Source organism: Oryza sativa, chromosome 1 (genome assembly GCF_034140825.1).
Source record: "Oryza sativa Japonica Group chromosome 1, ASM3414082v1".
Classification (NCBI taxonomy): domain Eukaryota; kingdom Viridiplantae; phylum Streptophyta; class Magnoliopsida; order Poales; family Poaceae; genus Oryza; species Oryza sativa.
In genome coordinates, this window is record NC_089035.1 from 14,832,943 (window position 1) to 14,851,651 (window position 18,709).

The 18,709-nt window shown below is 45.9% G+C and overlaps 3 protein-coding genes and 1 non-coding gene across 40 annotated transcripts; 2 read left to right on the forward strand and 2 right to left on the reverse strand.

Moving 5' to 3' along the window:
- The first annotated feature begins 5,921 nt into the window (after positions 1-5,921).
- LOC4325816 (CASP-like protein 1E1) lies at positions 5,922-10,057 on the forward strand. The gene is made up of 2 exons (NM_001401516.1): positions 5,922-6,412; positions 9,433-10,057. Exons 1-2 carry the CDS (start codon positions 6,096-6,098, stop codon positions 9,761-9,763), a joined length of 648 nt encoding a protein of 215 aa, NP_001388445.1. The 5' UTR covers positions 5,922-6,095; the 3' UTR covers positions 9,764-10,057.
- Positions 10,058-10,176: 119 nt separating this feature from the next.
- Positions 10,177-10,257, reverse strand: TRNAL-AAG (transfer RNA leucine (anticodon AAG)). The gene has a single exon. It is a non-coding gene; the product is annotated as a tRNA-Leu (tRNA).
- A 1,437-nt stretch (positions 10,258-11,694) lies between these two features.
- LOC9271629 (uncharacterized) lies at positions 11,695-16,442 on the forward strand. Of its 37 annotated transcripts, none has more exons than XR_010741466.1 (6): positions 11,695-12,657; positions 12,731-13,026; positions 13,179-13,244; positions 13,335-13,384; positions 13,641-13,835; positions 14,363-14,762. XR_010741466.1 is itself a non-coding variant. In XM_066310606.1 (5 exons), exons 1-5 carry the CDS (start codon positions 12,106-12,108, stop codon positions 13,667-13,669), a joined length of 441 nt encoding a protein of 146 aa, XP_066166703.1. In that variant the 5' UTR covers positions 11,963-12,105; the 3' UTR covers positions 13,670-14,015. The 37 variants fall into 37 exon arrangements, 2 of the variants coding, with proteins under 2 accessions (XP_066166703.1, XP_066166704.1); XR_010741462.1 differs by having other exon boundaries at positions 12,750-13,026; XR_010741445.1 differs by lacking the exons at positions 13,335-13,384; positions 14,363-14,762 and adding an exon at positions 15,830-16,442 and having other exon boundaries at positions 12,750-13,026.
- On the reverse strand, positions 15,640-17,353 carry LOC9269112 (hydroxyethylthiazole kinase). Its single transcript, XM_015756106.3, has 2 exons — positions 16,735-17,353; positions 15,640-16,249 (listed from the first exon to the last, which is right to left on the reverse strand). Exons 1-2 carry the CDS (start codon positions 17,182-17,184, stop codon positions 15,848-15,850), a joined length of 852 nt encoding a protein of 283 aa, XP_015611592.1. The 5' UTR covers positions 17,185-17,353; the 3' UTR covers positions 15,640-15,847.
- Positions 17,354-18,709: the final 1,356 nt, after the last annotated feature.

The window sequence follows — 18,709 nt, forward strand, 5'->3', positions numbered from 1 at the left end:
GATATGTTCCACACGAAACAAGACAGGAGGTTATTAGTGAATGATTAATTAAATATTAACAAATATAAAATTGAAAAATGAGTATTGTTTTAAATAAACTTGTATGTAAAAAGGTTTTGCAAACACACACCGTTTAACAATTTAGAAAATGAGATCACGACAAATGATAGAATTGCAAAAGCTAAACGAACTTTCAAACTGAGCCTATGTTGCCCTTATCTCATACTTATATGCTAGCCTATTTGGGACAACAAAATTCTCAATGCAAAAAAAAACACTTATTTGCAAAATAAACAAAGATGGTAGAATTATTTGATCACAAATTTGACAACTGAAATTTGAATCTTTAAATAAATTTCAGACCAAAATTGATGGAATGCAGACAATACACATGGCAGCCTAGCCAGCAAAAACAAAAAACAAATCAGTGGAGCCCAGTTGTCAATGCTGCAATTTTTCCCCTCCCCTTATCTGCTTTTCTTGCTGACATGGTGGAGGCGGCGAACACTCTGTCATCCTAGTCGTCGGGGTCGGCAGTGTGGAGGCAACCATACAAGCTAAGCTGATGACCGACAGCGACAGCGGCTACCGTTAAGCTGGAGTCTCATGGCGCCGACAACGGGATCTGCCCCTTCTCCCTCTGTTGCAGCCAGATCCACCACCAGCACCTCGAGCTCTGTGTCCACCCATCACCACCAATCGCACCCCTAGCTCCGCGTCCGCCCATCACCACTAGATGCACGTCTCGAGCCTCTGCCGCCACCCTGAGAGAGCTCGAGATCCTCATTGACAAACACAACCTTGCCGGATTAGCTGCCCGTCGATTACAAAATCACAAATCTTTTGGTGCCATCGTCGCTATCGTCGACGACACCGCCACGTCCTCATCCTCCTTGCAGCAAATCCAGATCACCTCTTCTTGATCCCCATTTGGTTCTCTTGAATCGGCGATGGCTAGAAAGGATGAGGCGGAAGGGCTCAAGGCAAGACTGTCGCTGCCCAAGTCAAAGAGGTGTGGGGACAAAGGCGACGGCGGCGGAGGGAGGAAGCGGAAGAAGACGTACCTAAATGTCCTTGGTGTGTGCTGCTCCAAGGAGGGCGTCGAGGTGCTAATGTGGCTGCCGGCACCGGCGATGGAGAGGCTGGTGGCAGAGGTGGCGAGAGGGCTTGTCGGTGGCGTCGATGCCCACGCTAGGGATAGATGGGGAGGTAGAAGAGAAGAACACATGAGATATGGAGCACTGATAGGTGGACCCATTATTTTAGAAATATTTTTTTCCACGTTCAAAATGCCACATCAGGCAGCCTAGCCAAAAACCATTCAAAATAGTGCTGGAGGGTGTAATTCATCCAGATTGAAGAGTTGAGAATTAAAATGTTTGGTTTTTTCGAGTTTGGGGGGTTAATTCGATCGACCACGATATTTTTAGGTTTACATGCACAAGGTCATTCGTACTTTTTCCTTGTGCTTATGTGCACATGAAAATATGTGGGGCAAACCATATATATATTGAAAACCTGAAAACTACCCTTAAATCGAAAAATAGACGTCAGAGACTCGTTCATGTCACCATGAGTAAAATTTTTATCATAAGTAAATTTACGAGTAAAAATTTTACTCATGATAATATGGACGAATATCAGACGTTCATTTTTTTAATACAACAATAGTTTTTAGATTTTTACTGCACATATATACTTTTTTCGTTTCATATTATAAGACTTTCTAGCATTGCCCATATTCATATATATGTTAATGAATTTAAACATATATATGTGTGTTTAGATTTATTAACAATACAAATATGGACAATACTAAAAAGTTCTTGTGTGTTTAGATTTATTAACAATATAAATATAGACAATACTAAAAAGTTCTAAAACGGATGAAGTAATTCCTAACGGTATATTTTCGTAATGTGCACGGGCCTCACCGGATGCTGCCCATGCCGATGCCGACCCGCCGTTTTGCGGGCGGTGATAGTTGGTCACCCCCGCGCTGGATGGCTCGATCTGATGTTATACGAGGAGCTTCCTATCGCGCCGCCGCGTGCGTACGTGTTTGATCGCGTGGTTGTTGCACGTTGTACGCACGTACGTACGCGTGTGTCCGTGTTCGGCGCCGCGCGGCCGTCGTACGTCCCGTACTTCATCGTCGCACCCTGAAATTAATAAGTATGTTAAGATAATGCTACACACGTCAGCCGTTTGGCACGACACTGGACGCCCGCCGATCGATGGTGTTATCCTTCTTCGATTCCCACGTGGCACACCGACGGCGCGATCAAACACAAGGGCAGAGATGTGAGACGATGTGCGACGGAGGCACTGGAGAATGGAGATCAGGAGGTGGAGGAGAAGAGCGGAGCATCTCCAACCGCCTCTCTATCTCCTCTAAATTAAAACTTAGTAATTTCGGATAAAAACACACTCCAGCAGACTAGCATGGCTATCCAGCTGGCCAAACTCCTCCTCGCACTGGCCAACTTTAGCCAGCTAAAATTGCCTAGCCAATCGTGGGCCCCACGCCTTTTCCCCTCTCCCTCTTTCCTCCCGTCTCATATTCTCTCTCCCTCCGGGAGCAACATCCCCCTCCTCCTAGATTGACCACGTCAGCGCTGCCCCTTGTCCGCCACGCCGTCGACCGCTGCCGAGGCCGCCGCCGTCCACTGCCTTGTCGTTATCCACCGTCGCTCGCTTGCATCCTCTGCCCGTGCTCGCCATCGTCGCCGGGTCAAGCGCCTCCATCGCTGCTCACTCGCATCCTCCGCCGTCCGCTGCCTCGTCGTTATCCACCGCCGCGGGTCAACCGCCGGCCGACCAGTGCAACGAGCGGAGCGGAGGCGGCGGCGCAACGGTGAGGGAGGGAGGGCGCGACGGCGAGGGAGTAGCAAGGGAAGGAGGGAGGCTATATGGCGGATGGCTGTCGAGGAAGACGAGGCTAGCAAGGAACGGATCTGCCATTGTCGTCGCCTCGCGCGCATGGATTCGACGTCGCCATAGTCATCGCTCCCACCGGCCTTCGCTGCCTGTGCCGCTCCCATTGTCCTCCGCCACCTGTGTAGCTCCCGTCGTCCTCCGTCGCTCGCGCTACTCCTGCCGGCGCCACCTCCATAGCCGTGCCGCACTGCAGAGAAGAGAGGAGGAGAGAGGTGGGTGAAGAACAACACAGAGACTGACATATGGGACCCACTATTAAATTGGAGAGTGTAATGGACATGTTGTTGGAGTAAAACGTACTTGGCTCTCTAAATTTTTGGTAAGTTGCCAAATAGGACATTTGGAGAGTCAAAAATAGCCACTTCCTTAGAGATGCTTTTATGTTAATTACATACTATCTCTGTCCTATAATATAAGAAGGTTTAGAGTTGGATACGGTTATTAAGAAAGTAGGTATAATTGAATAGAAAGAGGTTGTGATTGGTTGAGAAGTGGAGGTAGGTGGGAAAAGTGAATGGTGGAGAGTTGTGATTGGTTGGGAAGGGAATGTTGGTGGAGAAATCGTTATATTTTAGGACAAATCCTGAGTGCTAAAAATTGTTATATTTTAGGACGGATGGAGTACTTGTTAGAATTGAATAAAAGAGGAGGGTGTGTTAAGCAAAGCATGTTGTATAAGATCTTACAACAATCTTTATGATCACCGGGTTTATTTTAATGAAAGCATATATATAATTCATAAATATACTAATCTCTATTATTTTTCTCGCTATAATAAATTAATAATCAAGCATAATAAGTATACATTTTATTCCATTATCAAAAATAATAATAAATATTTATGAAGTACTTCCAATTAACATGCCATCAAATCGTCTAAGTGGTGGGAGAGAGGATTTATCATCATTTTCCCCGTTCTAAAATATAATCAATTCTAACAGAAGATGCGTCAAACTAGACAATCAACCTCATATACTCCAATCATATGAATATATGATACAAGTTCCTTACCAAGTGGCACTAGAAAATGGCCGAAACAGAGGAGGGGGTGGTGCGGGAGCAGAACGGATTCAATCCAATCAGCCACACCGTCATATCAGTAGAAGGTTCAGCGTCATGGACAGACAAAGAGGAGTCGCACTATATTTGTACGAGTTTTTTTAAAAGCGGGGGCACACAATCAAGTGTGAGGAGGCCGGCAAGGCATGGAACTGGGGGACAAAGGAGTGTATATATCGGAAGGATCACGAAAAGACAGGTTTAGATTTATTTCATGTTGGTGCATCTAGGCTCTAGAACCTCCATGGACGCATGTTTGCTTGCTTTATGTAACATCGATTTAATCTCTACATCTTTTGTAGAATTTAGTTCACAATGACAGCATAATTAATAGAAGTAATTAAAATATATAATGCCAGCAAATTATGATTCATTTGTGGATTTTTTTAATAATAATGAAGATATCCCAATCATGCTGCACGCAAATTATGCATGAAGGTAATTGCATTCATTCTCCACACCATGTGCACGCTTATTAGGCATGACACCCGAACTCATTAAATCAACACATCACATGCATACTTAACACTCCAATCAGAATCTAGTTTGTGTTAGTTTGAGTAATTCACTTTAGTGCTTTGCTAAAAAAAATGTATTTTTTCTCCAAATATAAACAAATGTAATGCTAAACACCATTACAATTTAATTTGTTGGTGATTTGTTATCTAAATTATAGTAGTCATCAGGGATAACAATGGGTTGGGTTAGGCTTGGCCAGAGCATGAACATGTTTGATTTGAGACCTCATACCTTTCAGTTCAAACCAAACCCAATGGTGTTAGCGTCTTAGAGCACATATATAATGGATGATACCAACTTCCTATAGGATTTTGTAATGACATGGAACAAGCCAACGACTAATTTATCGCCTGGTTGTATGGCGCATCCTAAGGTTGTGGGGGCATAGATGGAAAAGAAACTCGGCTGCCTCCTGCATCCGCCATGGATGCCACCCTCACTAGTGTTCATCGACAATTGCGACCATCGGAGTCCTGTCCTCATCCTGCTCGGCTGCCGCCGTCTCTCACGTCCTCCGCACAAACGTCCTCATCCAGCCCTGGTCGCCGCCGCCGCATGAGCGCCCTCGTCAAGCCTGGCCAGCCGCAAGATCCCACACCATCTTTGATCGCAGGAGTCATCAAAGGTAAGAAAGAGCAAGTTAAATAGTATAGTCAATTAATAGCTCTAAGATTTAACCAATAACCAATCTTATGGACTAAGTAGTTTGCATATAAATATATACTATACGATTAATACCTGGCACAACTCTCATACACGCATGATGTCTTGGAACCCATGTTGCAGTTGGCTATAAATCTGTAGTTTGCTTTTCTTTTTCCCCCTCCTCTATCCTGTATCTAAACATAGATCTGATGGATATAGTTTTTAAAGTTCGCTAATTACTTCACTTATGGGAAAGTGATTTCATCCCTCGAGGAGAAATCCCTCATTTCGTACATGCCACCTAAATAGTCATAAAAAAATTTGAAACAAAATGGTAAGATATATTAATATAAAATATATCACTCCACAAATATGCAAGTTAAAATTTTACTTCTACAAGTTATAATAAAAATAACAAATATATCTGCGAATGTACGATAACTATTTTCAGTTTATTTTCAGTTTATTTTGTTCTTTTTGTTGCAACTCGCAAAAGTTAAATTTGGTCTTACATATTTGTGGAGTGATATATTTCATATTAATCTATGTTGTTAAATTTTTAATTTTTTATAACTATTTCGATGACATACAAACAACGAGGAGACATCTCCTCAAGAGATGAAAATCCATTTCTATCGCTTATTATACTCGCTAGAAGAGCATCGGTATGATAGTACTCACATGTGAGGGTAACCATACCTTGGAGGTGATACCACCTCTCTGTACCATAAATACCCCACCCAACAACAAAATCTTGTGTACATCTACACCACAATACCGTACCCTACATCTCTCACACAGGTAGCAGTAGTACGTAGCCAGCCAGTAGTTACACACGCGCTCTGCTCCTCTCGCCTACCCACGATTCCAAGGAGAAGAGCGCCTCCCGCACAGCGGAGCGCGGCAACCGCTGACCGCACCGCGCGCCAGCAATGGAGTCGTCGCGGGGGAAGCCCGGCCTGAACGGCAGCGGCGGCGGCGCCGCCGCCTTCGACTACAGCAGCCGCCGGGGCTACTACACGGGCGCCGGCGCGGCGCTGCCGCCGTTGGCCGCTGGTTCCAGGGCGCCGCCGGTGGACCCGTGCTGCGTGGTTCTGCGGGTGTTCGTCCTGCTGGGGACGCTGGCGTCCGCTGTGGTGATGGCCGCCGACCGGCAGAGCACCACCGTCCAGATCGCCGCCGGGGAGGAGCTCGCGCCGCCGCTGCGGGTGCCCGTCACGGCCAAGTGGACCTACTCCTCCGCCTTCGTGTAAGTCTCTCTCTACTGCTCCATTGATTTCCATCCAAGCATGTGCATGAACACTGATATATGATGCGCCTACAAAATTAGTTTCTCAATTATTCCAGTACACTGCCGCTCTTTAATCAACTGCAGCCACTCCTTAATTCACCATATCAGTTGCAGCTAGCATGATCATTTCTCTCTTCTCTCTACTACATCCTTCTTGTGTTTTTGTTCTCTTTTGTTCTGTCTGTTCTTTCTCTCGTGTGTGATTACTCTACTTTGGTGATGCAACAGTAGCTAGCCCCAGTGACACACTCATTACATAGGACAAAGTATACAAGGAGTACACATATGTCATGTAGGTTTGAAAAAAAATGGGTCCAAACAGGCACATGCATGTCTTGCCAATTACACATGACCTGTATTCCAATTTCCAAATCCCGATCTACTTCTCCCTCACAATTCGAAAACAAAACAAGCTCTTTCTTGAATAATTTAAGTCTCATTCTCCAGCATAGAACACAATCAAATTAAGCACACATGCATCTTTATTATTAGAGCAAGTTTAATATTAGAGCAAGTTTAATAGTATAGCCAACTACTTACTCGTCAATTTATACAATAGTTACCTATAAATATATACTACACTAGTCTCACTTGTCATATACATATTGCGTTTTACAGTCCGTGCTACAGCTAATTATAAATTTATAACTCGCTACTCTTTTTTTTTCTCTTTTATTTTTTCAATATTTGTTTATAGGTTTATTTTCTCGTACATGCTCTTAGCCTCTAGTGAAGTGTTAGCGTCATTATGTGCCTGTACGGTAGATCTTTCCGGGATCGATTCCGAGGAAGGAAGGAAGAAACGGAATGGTTTTTTTGAGGAGAAAGACGATGACACGCAAGAAGAAATGTCTTTGCATGCATGTCCTAATTGCTAGTACTCCTACTACTACCTTCCATTCTCTGCCGCTGGCCTCTGCTTTAATTCCACACGTCCAAACAAGGCGCCTTCTGTTTCTCTCTTTCTCCTACCTAATTAATGGAAAGAACTTTTATGATATGCTACAACAGACAAGGATGCCACAACAGATACTACTATATAATTAGGGATTTTCAGGATGCTCTACTTTCTTTTTTATGCTTGGTAGTACTCCTGTCGGTTTCATTAGTAATCTGATGGTGAAATTTTTCAGCATCGGAATAATATATATATAGTAGAATGCATGCATGCATGGCTTGTTTAATTAATTAATGATTGATATATATCTGTGTGGTTTCAAAGTTGTTTCCTTGAAATAATTAAATTATTTATGTAAATTACGGTTCTTGTAGTATACTACTGAAGAATTGATCTTTACTGGGTCGGCCGAAAACCACATTTTTCCTAATTATTTCGCTCAAAACTAAAGATAACCATATTTAGTCCCGAATTCAGGGTCCCAGTTTATAACCCGGGACTATAGAGGATTGCAAACCGGGACAGAAGAAGGTTTATCCACCCGTGGTAGTATTTGATAGTAGTGGACACACTGATTAGCTAAAGAAAACCCAGGACAGAATTAGACAAGGACAACCCAAGCATTGCCACCAGCAGCCTACCACTAGTACCATCCACTTCAACTCCTGTTGCCACCTTTACCTTACACATACAAATCACGTTCTAGCATCGTGGCGAACCTTGAAACCCTATTTTTCATTGACGTGTTCATCCATGGATAGACAAAGAGATTTCGCAAATATTTTTTGGTGTTAGTGTTCCTACTATTTTTGAAAGTGATACACAACCATGGCTTATTGCCAATCTATGCAAAATTATGGGAGTTGGTCATGTGGCACTGTGGGTGACATTGTTTGTTGATAGCAGCAGCAGCCACAGAAAATTTCTTTCCTTCACGACCGTTGATTTGGATGAGGAGAGGCCCAAATTAACGACCGTTGATTTGGCCTTTACAGAAAGGCGAGAGAAATCGATACGGATAGAGATTTGGAGAAGGTAAAATGGATATGATGCTTTCTTCGTTATCAAGATCACCACCGTAACACCGTTTATTCATCCATCCAAGGAAAAGAAAATGCTCTACTATATCGGAATATATATAATATATATCCTTTAGTACAGTTTAATCCCAGCCATTGCAAATGGGTAGTAGTAGTGGTCGTAGCCATCGAACAATCGCAATTACTGAAAGATGCATCTTATCCATAAATTTGATGGAGCCTGGACTGGAGAACAGGAGACCGATCGACGGTGTCCGTCCATTGATCCTCATCTTAATTGATCTTCCATCAATCATGCAAGCCATGCCAGTTGAGTTGCGTGCAAATGTAGCCTACGTTAATTCGGATGGTAGGAGCAGTGTTTGCTGCTTGATTTGGGAAACCAAAAATTAACAAAGCGAATATAAACCACCCGTTTATAATTTCCCATAGTTTGCAAAGCTACCTAATTGTACTACTCCCTTTGATCCCCTGTTTCTTCGAGAAAGTCTTTTACTTGTGCAGCTAGAGATCAAACGTGCATGCACGAGCGAGCGGTGTCTCGATTTTGCATCGAAAGCGTCACGCCAAGAACGATGTTGAATAAACGATAAAGCGTGACTGTGACGGTTATCTATCGGCCACATCTTTTCGTTTATACTCATACTTATCAATTAAATTTTAAATTGAGTTGATTTTTAGTTTTTTTATTGAAGTTTATTTTTTAAGTCAATACTTTTATATCACTAAATATATATATATATATAAGTTTTATTCACAGATTATTTTTTGTTTACAAATATGCTCTGTTTGGCTTATTTCACGAATACACGGTGGGGCCGTATACGATGGCTTCATGCGACGATGGCTTCATGCGACGAATGCACTGAACATTCGAGAGGGCACGCACTCGCTAATGGCCGTCGATTTCAGAATTCAGGATTCCAACCCCGGCCTGTAGCGGACGAACTGTATCCGAGAGCTCGACTTGCGAAGCGTGCAAGATTCTTCGAAAATTTGGCCGAAAACATGAACAAATTTCTCCGAATTCACGCATGCAGGTACTTCGTGGTGGCGAACGCGATGGTGTTCGCGTTCAGCGCGGCGGCGCTGGCGGCGGTGCGGAGGCGGAGCGCGGTGGTGCCGGTGATGGTGGGGGACCTGGTGGCGATGGCGCTGCTCTTCTCGGCGGTGGGGGCGGCGGCGCAGTTCGGCCTCCTCGGCGAGCGCGGCAACGCGCACGTGAGGTGGGCCAAGGTGTGCGACGTGTACGGGCCCTTCTGCGAGCGCGCCATGGCCGCCGTCGTCGTCGCCCTCATCGCCGCCTTCGCCGACCTCGTCCTCCTCATGCTCACCATCCTCACCATCCACAAGGCCTCCTCCTACTACTAGCCATACTCTATTTTGCTTTGCATGGGTCTTCGATATGGATGTCATGTGTGATTAACTGATTTGATGATTATATTGCGATTATTAGTCAATTAGAGGCAACAGTGGTCGTTTACCTCTGTCAGTGATCACCGTGAGATGATGCCTGCTTGCCGTCTTAATTTAATCGTTGACATGTTCACTGAAGTAGTAATTGAGGCTTCATTTATTAGCTGTAAGGTGAATTTGAGATGAGTATAAAAAAGAACTGATGGATTAAAAGAAAATAATACAAAATTTACAATGTTGTAAGGTGAATTTGAATTGAGGCTTAATTTAGCTTGGGGTGAATTTGAGATGATTATGAAGGAGGTGTAGGCTTAAAACTACCCTGCAGGAATTGAAGGCTTGAGGAAAGTTAAAAAAAAAGAATCATGTGTTGAGAGTGGGATTTGAACCCACGCCCTTTCGGACCAGAACCTTAATCTGGCGCCTTAGACCAACTCGGCCATCTCAACTTTTGTGTCTATGAATCCAAAAGGTTATTTAGATACCCTGTGTCTATTATTCACAGCACCTTTTTCAATTTACCAACCGGCAACACGATAAGTAACGTGATCCTGTCCAACAAAACATTGGAACATGCAGTGATTCGGTCATCTTTAACTCGGTCAAGAAACATCAGCAGCGATACATACACCACCCATTAGGGATGGCAATTATGCCCGTTTGCCCGTTTGCCCGTTTACCCGCGGGTAAAAATCCTATTAGGGTTGGGTTTGTTCTCCATTTTATACCCATGGGTATCTTATTGGTTCAAAAGCTATGCCCGATGGGTAAATGGGCATGGGTATGGGTAATCACTACCCATGCCCGCTTTGCCCGTTTACCCGCGAAATCTAACTTACATGTAGGCTAGGAGTAAAATCCACTAGAATACATAAGCCACGTTCTTTGTTTTCTACGGTTTCCCTTTTATTTCCCTTATTATTTCTCTCCTCTTACTCTATCGCCGACAGAGGAGAGACACGACACCGAGGCGGAGAATATTTGATGTTTTAAGTTCGATTCGAAGTTAGTAGCTTGTAGACTTTTTGTTCCACTGCTTTTGTTGTGGCGGGTAAACGGGCACGCCCGCGGGCATAAGGCGCCCGCGGGCAATGGGCATGGGCAACCATCCTTACCCGTCATGTAGTAATGGGTATACCCACGGGCACAAATAATCTCACGGGCATGGGTATGGATAGGCACTACCCGTGCCCGTCACGCCCGATTGCCATCCCTACCACCCATACACAATTGTCTTTCTTTCAACTTGCCGAAAATACTTTATGCAATCTATTTTGTTCAGCATTTTTCTGTTTTGGCATCACAACCGAATACTCAGTACAGTCCAGAAAGATCACCGGTATAATTATACAGTATACATGGACAAGTAACGATCAATCTGATTTTTGATAAATCATCAATCAATAACTTCCCTAACTCCACCATTTTTCTTATTTTCTTGAATTTTTTTTGGGCTATCTTATAGTTTTACACCTCGCTGCTAATCCCTCCTGCTACTCGCGTGCGCGGGGCCAACCGCCCATAAGCGGTGCGCCGGTTAATCAAAATTTGGGCGCTGTGGTGGTGTGCATGCGTGGCGGTTAGGGTGGAGGGGCTGCTCCCGGTGAGAGGGCTGGGAACTTTTGTAAAAAACTCCTCGTGTTTTCACGGAATATCGCATACGTCCTCGGACCGCCTGACATCCCGTTGTATTTCTTTCATATAACCGCTCGTCTTTCAGGAAAATACAATGCGAAGAAGAGAAAATTCCGCTTTTAGGGGTAGATATGTAAATATAAAAACTATAGGGGGTTTTCTGCAAAACGTCCTACACTAACCCCCCAATTCCGAAACCCTCTCCCCATTCTCTCCCTTCCCTCTCCTCTCCTCCCCTCCCCTCCCCTCCCACCTCTCCTCTCTCGACGCGGGTTCCGGCCGGAGCTGCCGCCGGAGGGCGGCGGCGGCTACCGGCGGTGGCAGAGGTGGCTCAAGGCGGTGGCTGCGCGGAGGGTGGAGCCAGCGGCGGGCTTCCCTCCCTCCTCCCAGATCCGATGGAGGCGGAGGTAGAAGGCGGAGGCGGCGCGAAGGGTGGACGCCGCGGCGGTGGGTCCGCTGGGAGGGGTGAGGGCGGTGGCGTCGGCGGCCCTCCCCTCCGGATCTGGCGAGGCGGCTACGTCCGCGGCTGGATTCGGCACCTCCGCCGTCGTCGCTGTGGTGCGACCTCCCCCGTTCCCGACCCCCTATATTGGATAAGGAGGGGAGGAGGGCGAAGGGGAGGGTGAAGGCAGTTTTGGAGGGCGGCTACGCCGGGAGGGGGGATGGCGGTGGCGGCGGTGGCCAGATGCGGACCTCCGACGCGCGCGGCGGACGGCGCGAAGACGGCGAACGGTGAGTCACCTTCCCGCCTCTCCCTCTCCCTAGCCTCTGCGTCTCCCTCTTCCTCTCCTCCCCTCCCCTCCCACCTCTCCTCTCTTGGTGGAGTGGTGGCGTGGTGCGGGGACTGCCGTTGCCGACGAGGCCAGCTCGGAGTGGCGGACCATGGCGCGAGGGAGTGTCCAACACGCAACCCCTCCCATCTGCTGCCTCCGTGCCTCCTCCTCCTGTGCTGACGGCTCCGGTGGAGGCCCTCTTCGATCGCCACCGCCACCGTGCCCTGCTACCCCCTTCCGCTTCCCTTTCTCCACCCGTGTCCCTCTCCTCCGAGTAGCGTTACCGGCCGCAGCCCCTCTCCTCCGAGCAGCGTTACCGGCCGCAGCCCCTCCTCCTGAGCTGGCTGTCGGTGCCATGCCGCGCCGCTCCTCGGATGAGTCGATGATGCCGCGACACTGAGCCTTCGTCGGAGAGCATCTGATTTGGCCCTTTGTGCCCAGGTATGCTCAGCCCAAGTGTTGTCGTTGACGCCGGATTGCACGTCTCCTTCCTCTGCTTGTCGACTATCAGCAGGTCGGTTTGGCCACTGCAGGTGGAGCCGTGAAGGTAATGGCCGCCGCCAGCCAGTGGACCACCTTCTTGGTCCCCCTACGACCTGCGCGCGTCGATCTACTACCGGGGAACGCCGGATGCAGGCCGTCGTGGCTGGATCTACCAGCGCTGGTGTACGACGGCACGAAGTTTTGCAATGGCGTCGTGCTTGGGACAATAGGAGTTGGTGCGATTTTGCGCCTTTTGCCACAACCAACCTCAACATGGTGAATTTCGATGCTTTGCTTGCTTGCGCAAATCAGCAGATGTCTTTGATGGTGAGTCCCAACAACCCGTGCATCATCGAGGACAAGGATGATTTGGTTGCTGAGGATACAAACCACGCACTTTAGTTCAGTTTTGTACTCCAATTTGATTTTTTTTTTGAAACGAAGGGTTTTTTTTATTATTTTTTTTACGATGCTTGCAGCTTGCAGGGTACCTGTGCGTGCACTGTGTATTTGTCTCTGAGAAGTTACTGTGAAGGAGGTGACATGTAAGATGCTCTAACATTTTTCACTCTTCACTGATCCTACAGTTTTATCTTCCAATGTTCTAAGTCACTGGAACAAGAACGACATGGCAGAGAGGATAAGAAGAGAAGGGGTGTCCTTTTCTCTGAAAAGATAAGAATAGGTTAGTGTAAGTAGTTGAAATGGTGGTGCTACCAATTGCATCGCTTTGATGAATCCCTCATTTACCTTTTTTTACCCTATAAATAAGATGGCATATCCATTCTTTAGTGATGCTTTACCAAGAATTAGTTTTCACCAGTTACTGACATTTCAAACTTCTTTAAGTACCAAGTGCACTTTTTTGGATTTGCTATCTACTCCACAATGTCTTACCTCATCAGTTAGTGCTAAAGATAATTCTTTGTTTGTTTTTCTAGCTCTCTTCAAGTATGTTCAAGTAGGCTAGCGTGAAGGTTCTCAAGGAGGTGACCAAGACGAGGAAGGTGCCTGTGCTGGAGGTGCCCTTGGCGTTGACCAAGATCAAGAAGGCAAATCTTGAGACATCCTCATTCTTTGAGACTCTTAGAGGGACAGAGTTCCCGGTCAGGACATGGATGCGCATCTTTGTGAAGGTTAGAAATAGATGCATGATTGCTTGCAAGAGCAGTTGATTTGGTTTTTCTAAAAGGACTTTTTTTTGCTTGCTTACTTGCTTAGTTCGTTGGGTAAAAATGTCAGGATCAGCTGAAGAAAGGGTAGTGTACAATGTTTTTATGCTGCATGAGCTCCTTAATTAATCATGTTCTTCATTATTTGTCATGGTAGTGAAATAGTGATGATGCTTTAGCAGCCCAGTTGCCATGGGCATTCCTGACATTGAGAACTAACTGTTACAGTGTATTACTGCACCCTGTTTGCTGAACACTGCAAGAACTCCTGAATTCAAACTGTTTGTGATAGTGTGATGGCCATGCGATATTAACCAAAACAAGGAACTGACATACCTAATTTTAAATTGTTGTGTAAGGCTTTATTTTAGTCGGAATAAACAAATGTTTGGAACCGTGGTCTGCTATATATTATGTGTTTATCATGCCCAACTCCTAAACCTGTATTTGAACTAAATGAATTTGTATTCTTGTATTGTTTATCACCACAGAAAGAGGATTGAGAATGGTGTGTATTTGTGTCCTTAACCTTTAAGGGGAGACTCATGAAAGAAGAAAAAGATTCTAGACTTTATGGCCTTTCTGTCCCCTCAATTTCTGCCATTGTTTGGATGCCATGGGACCATCACCAGTTCAAAGCTACTGACAGTGCTCTTTGTAGTGGTTCCAGACGTTACCATTGTATATATGTATCTATTTACATGTCTAACTTGATGCTTATAGAGATTATATTTGTTGTTTATGTATTTTTTTTGTGAGTTATTCCCATATCAAACTAATTTAGTTGCGACTTTGGAGTTGCTGGTATAGTAGAGAATTGAATGGCTCTGCTTTTTGTAAGTGCAAGCAATTGTGTTCTTTGGGTTTTATACTAATTCTCGAACTTGATGATGTTGGGCCGGTCGTTCATGACTCTATATTTGCTAACTCAATACAACTCTTTTATGTTATATCATCTTTATTCCCAAATTTTTGGGTTTGTAATTTCTTTCTCTATGAGCAATTCTGGTACTACATTTACGAATGTAAGAGACATGGTCCTAATTCGTGTATGTCTAGGGAATGGGAATTGGTTGGAAAAAAAAGTTACTCCATGGACCTCCTTTTTATTAGGCTCATGTTTAACTTGCCCAGCTGGTAGTTTCCTAAAACTTTCGTTAATACTGTGAATACACCAAACTTGTTGCCCATTTTTATTGTGAATACACCAAACCTGCTTCCCCTCGGGTAGTGGTTGCCATTTTTATTGGGATTTTCTGATTTTTATCACCATGCTGCTGCTCTTGTTTTTTAACAAAAAGAGGTTGCTATGTATGTATGGGTTTTCAGTTCGTAGTGTGTGTTGATTTCTGAGTTGTTATATCTTCCGTACTTTCTGTTTGCTTTGACCTGTTAGGGTTATTTTTTTTCGCGTGAGTTCCTGATTAGATTGGATGTTTATTTGTACACTGAATTAATTGTTTGTTCCTTACCCGTTCCTGTATATATGTATTGTGTGCTTGTCCATATCAATTACCATATAATGGATAAATGCGCAAACCCTTATACAAGTATTAACAACTCGCTGTAATTTCATTTGGTACATGATCTGCATAGTAAACCTATTGGTTATCATTGCTAAACCCATTTACGACTAAATTCTACTTTTCGAACCAATCTCTGCTGTCCTCGCATGTTACCGCCTACTTTCTCAAACTGTACCATTTTTCATCTACTCTTAGATGGAAAAAAAATGTAACACAGTTCTTAAAAAAGGGGCCCCATATAATAATCTGATGTTAAATCAAATTAATATGCACATAATATGCCACTCCATGTGGTCAAATTAACCTTAATTACGTGTAGTTCTAACCACGTAGGTGTTAGCGTGCGAGGCGTGGCGCCGCGCTCATATTTCTAGTGTTATGTCAAACCTTCACCGTTATTCCAAACTCTGAACTTGGCCTGAAATTCGGCAGGCCATGGAGCGAACATTATCACGAATGCAGGGAGATCTTGACTCGAGAGGTCACCGTCTGCACGTCGAGGCAGTAGAGAGCATCGATGAGATGCATCCTGAGAGAGGCGGGTCCCTTGGCGCCAGACTCCATCCCGATCTCCCCGGCCAGGCCAAAGACAGCAAGGGCGCACGCCGCCGCGGCCATGGCGTCGGAAGGCTCCTCCACCACCGCGAGGAAGGCCGCGATGAGGGCCGTCGCGGCGCAGCCCGTCGCCGTTATCTTCTGCATCATGGCCACGCCGTTGCTCACTCCGACCACCCGCTCGCCGTCGGTGACGTAATCGACGGCCCCGGACACCGCGATGACGGCACCGGTGGACCGTGCCAGTGCTTTTGCATCTTGAAGAGCGTCCCCTGAATCATGTGTACTGTCCGCGCCCTGCAAAATCGATGGGAATTGATTGGAACATTGTACATTATATACTAGTATCAATGTACTAGTAAATTGTTTTGGTTAGTCAGTCAGTTTTGATTCTTGACAGAACTGAAAGATCAATCTGACATTAGCCATCAATCTGACATTTTGGATAATAATCAGTCATGGAACGGTCTGAACTCTCGAGTAACAAAAACAGGTGCATCGATTGGGATTCAGATTGTGAGGACAGAAGAGAGGATTTATTTTCCTCATCACAATCCATTTTTAATCCATTTTCTAAAAAATAAATCACAATCAAGTTCAGAAAATTGTTAATCGCGGCACTCTTTTTCTTTCCAGTAGAGAGCACGAGGCAGTTCACAATCAAACCAATCCATCTCAATCGTATCAATCAAGATTTTTTTTTCTATAACTTGTTCGGATGGGTAAATTAAAGCGAAGACAAAATGGTTGCAATAATAAGCGAGCAAAGCTAGAAATGGTACCTTGAAGGTGGTGGTGGAGGAGGAGGAGGAGGCGGCGAGCGAGCGAGAGGCGAGGGCAAGGATCTCCGACGCGTTCCCCCTGACGACGGCGGGGCGGAGGGCGAGGAGGGAGAGGCAGGCCTCCATCCGGAACTCGGAGGCGGCGGCGGCGACGGGGTCGAGCACCCAGGGGCGGCCCGCGGAGGCGGCGGCGCGCATGGAGGGGAGCCAGCCCTCGGACAGCGTGCCGACGTTGACGCACACGGCGTCGCAGCGCGGGGTGAACTCCGGGACCTCGCGGAGGGAGTGGACCATGGCCGGCGACGCCCCCGCGGCGAGAAGCGCGTTGGCGGCGATGTCCATGGAGACGAGGTTGGTGACGCAGTGCACAAGCGGCGCCCGCGCCCGCACCGCCGAGAGGAGCTCCCACGCCCGCCGGCCCCACCACGCCGCCGTCCGCTCCTCGTCCATGTTCCTCGATCCGGCGCGACCGGAGGTGGGGAGTCTCTGAGGAATTCGATGGAGGAGAAGAGTCGAAGTGGGAGCGGCACTAGGCGCGGCGGCGGCGGCGGACGGCGGCGGGGTCGAAGAGGACGGTGGAAGCCTGGAAGAAGAACCGTCGAGTTGTCGTGTTCGCGGCGCGGCGCATCGAGAGACCTCTTTTGCGCTCAAGTGGGGGATGGATGGATGCAAGAGAGCCACGCGTCCGAATCCGGGTGCCCAGCTGCCAATCCGACGGCCAGGCCAAAGGTCAGGGTTTATAAAGAAAGGTAAATTGGTTTCTATGAATTTCGTGGCTTCTATCCATTACTTTAGCATCTTAATTGTTTGTTTGACACATGAGCATTTGACTCCTAGGTGGGTACCTTTTTCTGTGTTCTATGAAAAATAGGTGTAATAATGTTGAACGGTTGATGGTGCTAATCTAAAGGACCTATGGGCTGTTTGGTTTGCTGTTCAAACCAACTACACTGAGAATTTGCCTACATATCAAAACAATATATTCACATGTTTTTTTAAAAAAAAATTGGCGCTGCCAACATTAAACAAAAGCTTATAAGCAATTGTACAAAACTTTTAACAGGAAATAGAATGCCTATGCTTCCCTAGAAATTTTGGTACTACTTTTTTTCCCCAACGATGCATCCTCTTTTATTATTAAACAAACTTGAGAACCAAACACTTTTTTCTCTATTAGTACAACCTATAACAACAAAATACATGTATGCTTCAATGCGAAAACTTTTAACAGGAGACAGAATGCCTATGCTTCACTAGAATTTTGGTATTATTTTTTCCCCAACGATGCATCCTCTTTTATTATTAAACAAACTTGAGAACCAAACACTTTTTTCTCTATTAGTACAACCTATAACAACAAAATACATGTATGCTTCAATGCGAGGGCCCCATTCAATAGGGTGGGTCAGCTGACCCATCTCGCCAGGGCATACCTCCTAACCTAAAGGAAAAAAAATGTTGTTGTGCCATCTTCAAACACGGGTTTCACCATAATGCCATCCTGCATTTTGGCTTCACCAAATTGCCACTTTCAAATGATATCTATATGCTAGATACTATTATAGATGAAAAATGCCCTTGAGTTCCTTTTCTCCCTCCCTCAGCACGCCGAAGGTGCTTGCCGGTGGCCACCAAACACCATGGCCATCATCCCAACTCGCCAGCGCCAGTATGCGCTCCACTACCACCAGCTCAACCCACTATTGCTTCCCTTCCCCCCCGTCAAACCTCAATCGTGCCGCCTAATTAAAGCCACAACCGTCGTACATCCGTCGTCATCCCGCGACCTCCCTATCCTCTCTCTTTGGCATCCCACAGGTTGCGGCAGCCTTCACAGTCACGCTGATGCAGGAGGAACAAGGAAGATAGAAGAGCCGGCTTGTATAGCTGGGTGACACGACGATGGGGTGCCAGTGATGGGCTGTCTAGGCATGATGTACCCATCTGTATCTCTCTCCGCAGCACGCCATGACGA

Coding starts and splice junctions, on each gene's coding strand:
- LOC4325816 (NM_001401516.1), top strand. CDS start 6,096: ATGGAGTCGTCGCGGGGGAAGCCCGGCCTGAACGGCAGCGGCGGCGGC. Junction 6,413..9,432: donor ACCTACTCCTCCGCCTTCGT/GTAAGTCTCTCT, acceptor TCACGCATGCAG/GTACTTCGTGGTGGCGAACG.
- LOC9271629 (XM_066310606.1), top strand. CDS start 12,106: ATGGCGGTGGCGGCGGTGGCCAGATGCGGACCTCCGACGCGCGCGGCG. Junction 12,976..13,178: donor CCACAACCAACCTCAACATG/GTGAATTTCGAT, acceptor CGATGCTTGCAG/CTTGCAGGGTACCTGTGCGT. Junction 13,245..13,334: donor TACTGTGAAGGAGGTGACAT/GTAAGATGCTCT, acceptor ACGACATGGCAG/AGAGGATAAGAAGAGAAGGG.
- LOC9269112 (XM_015756106.3), bottom strand. CDS start 17,184: ATGGACGAGGAGCGGACGGCGGCGTGGTGGGGCCGGCGGGCGTGGGAG. Junction 16,250..16,734: donor CCTCCACCACCACCTTCAAG/GTACCATTTCTA, acceptor TCGATTTTGCAG/GGCGCGGACAGTACACATGA.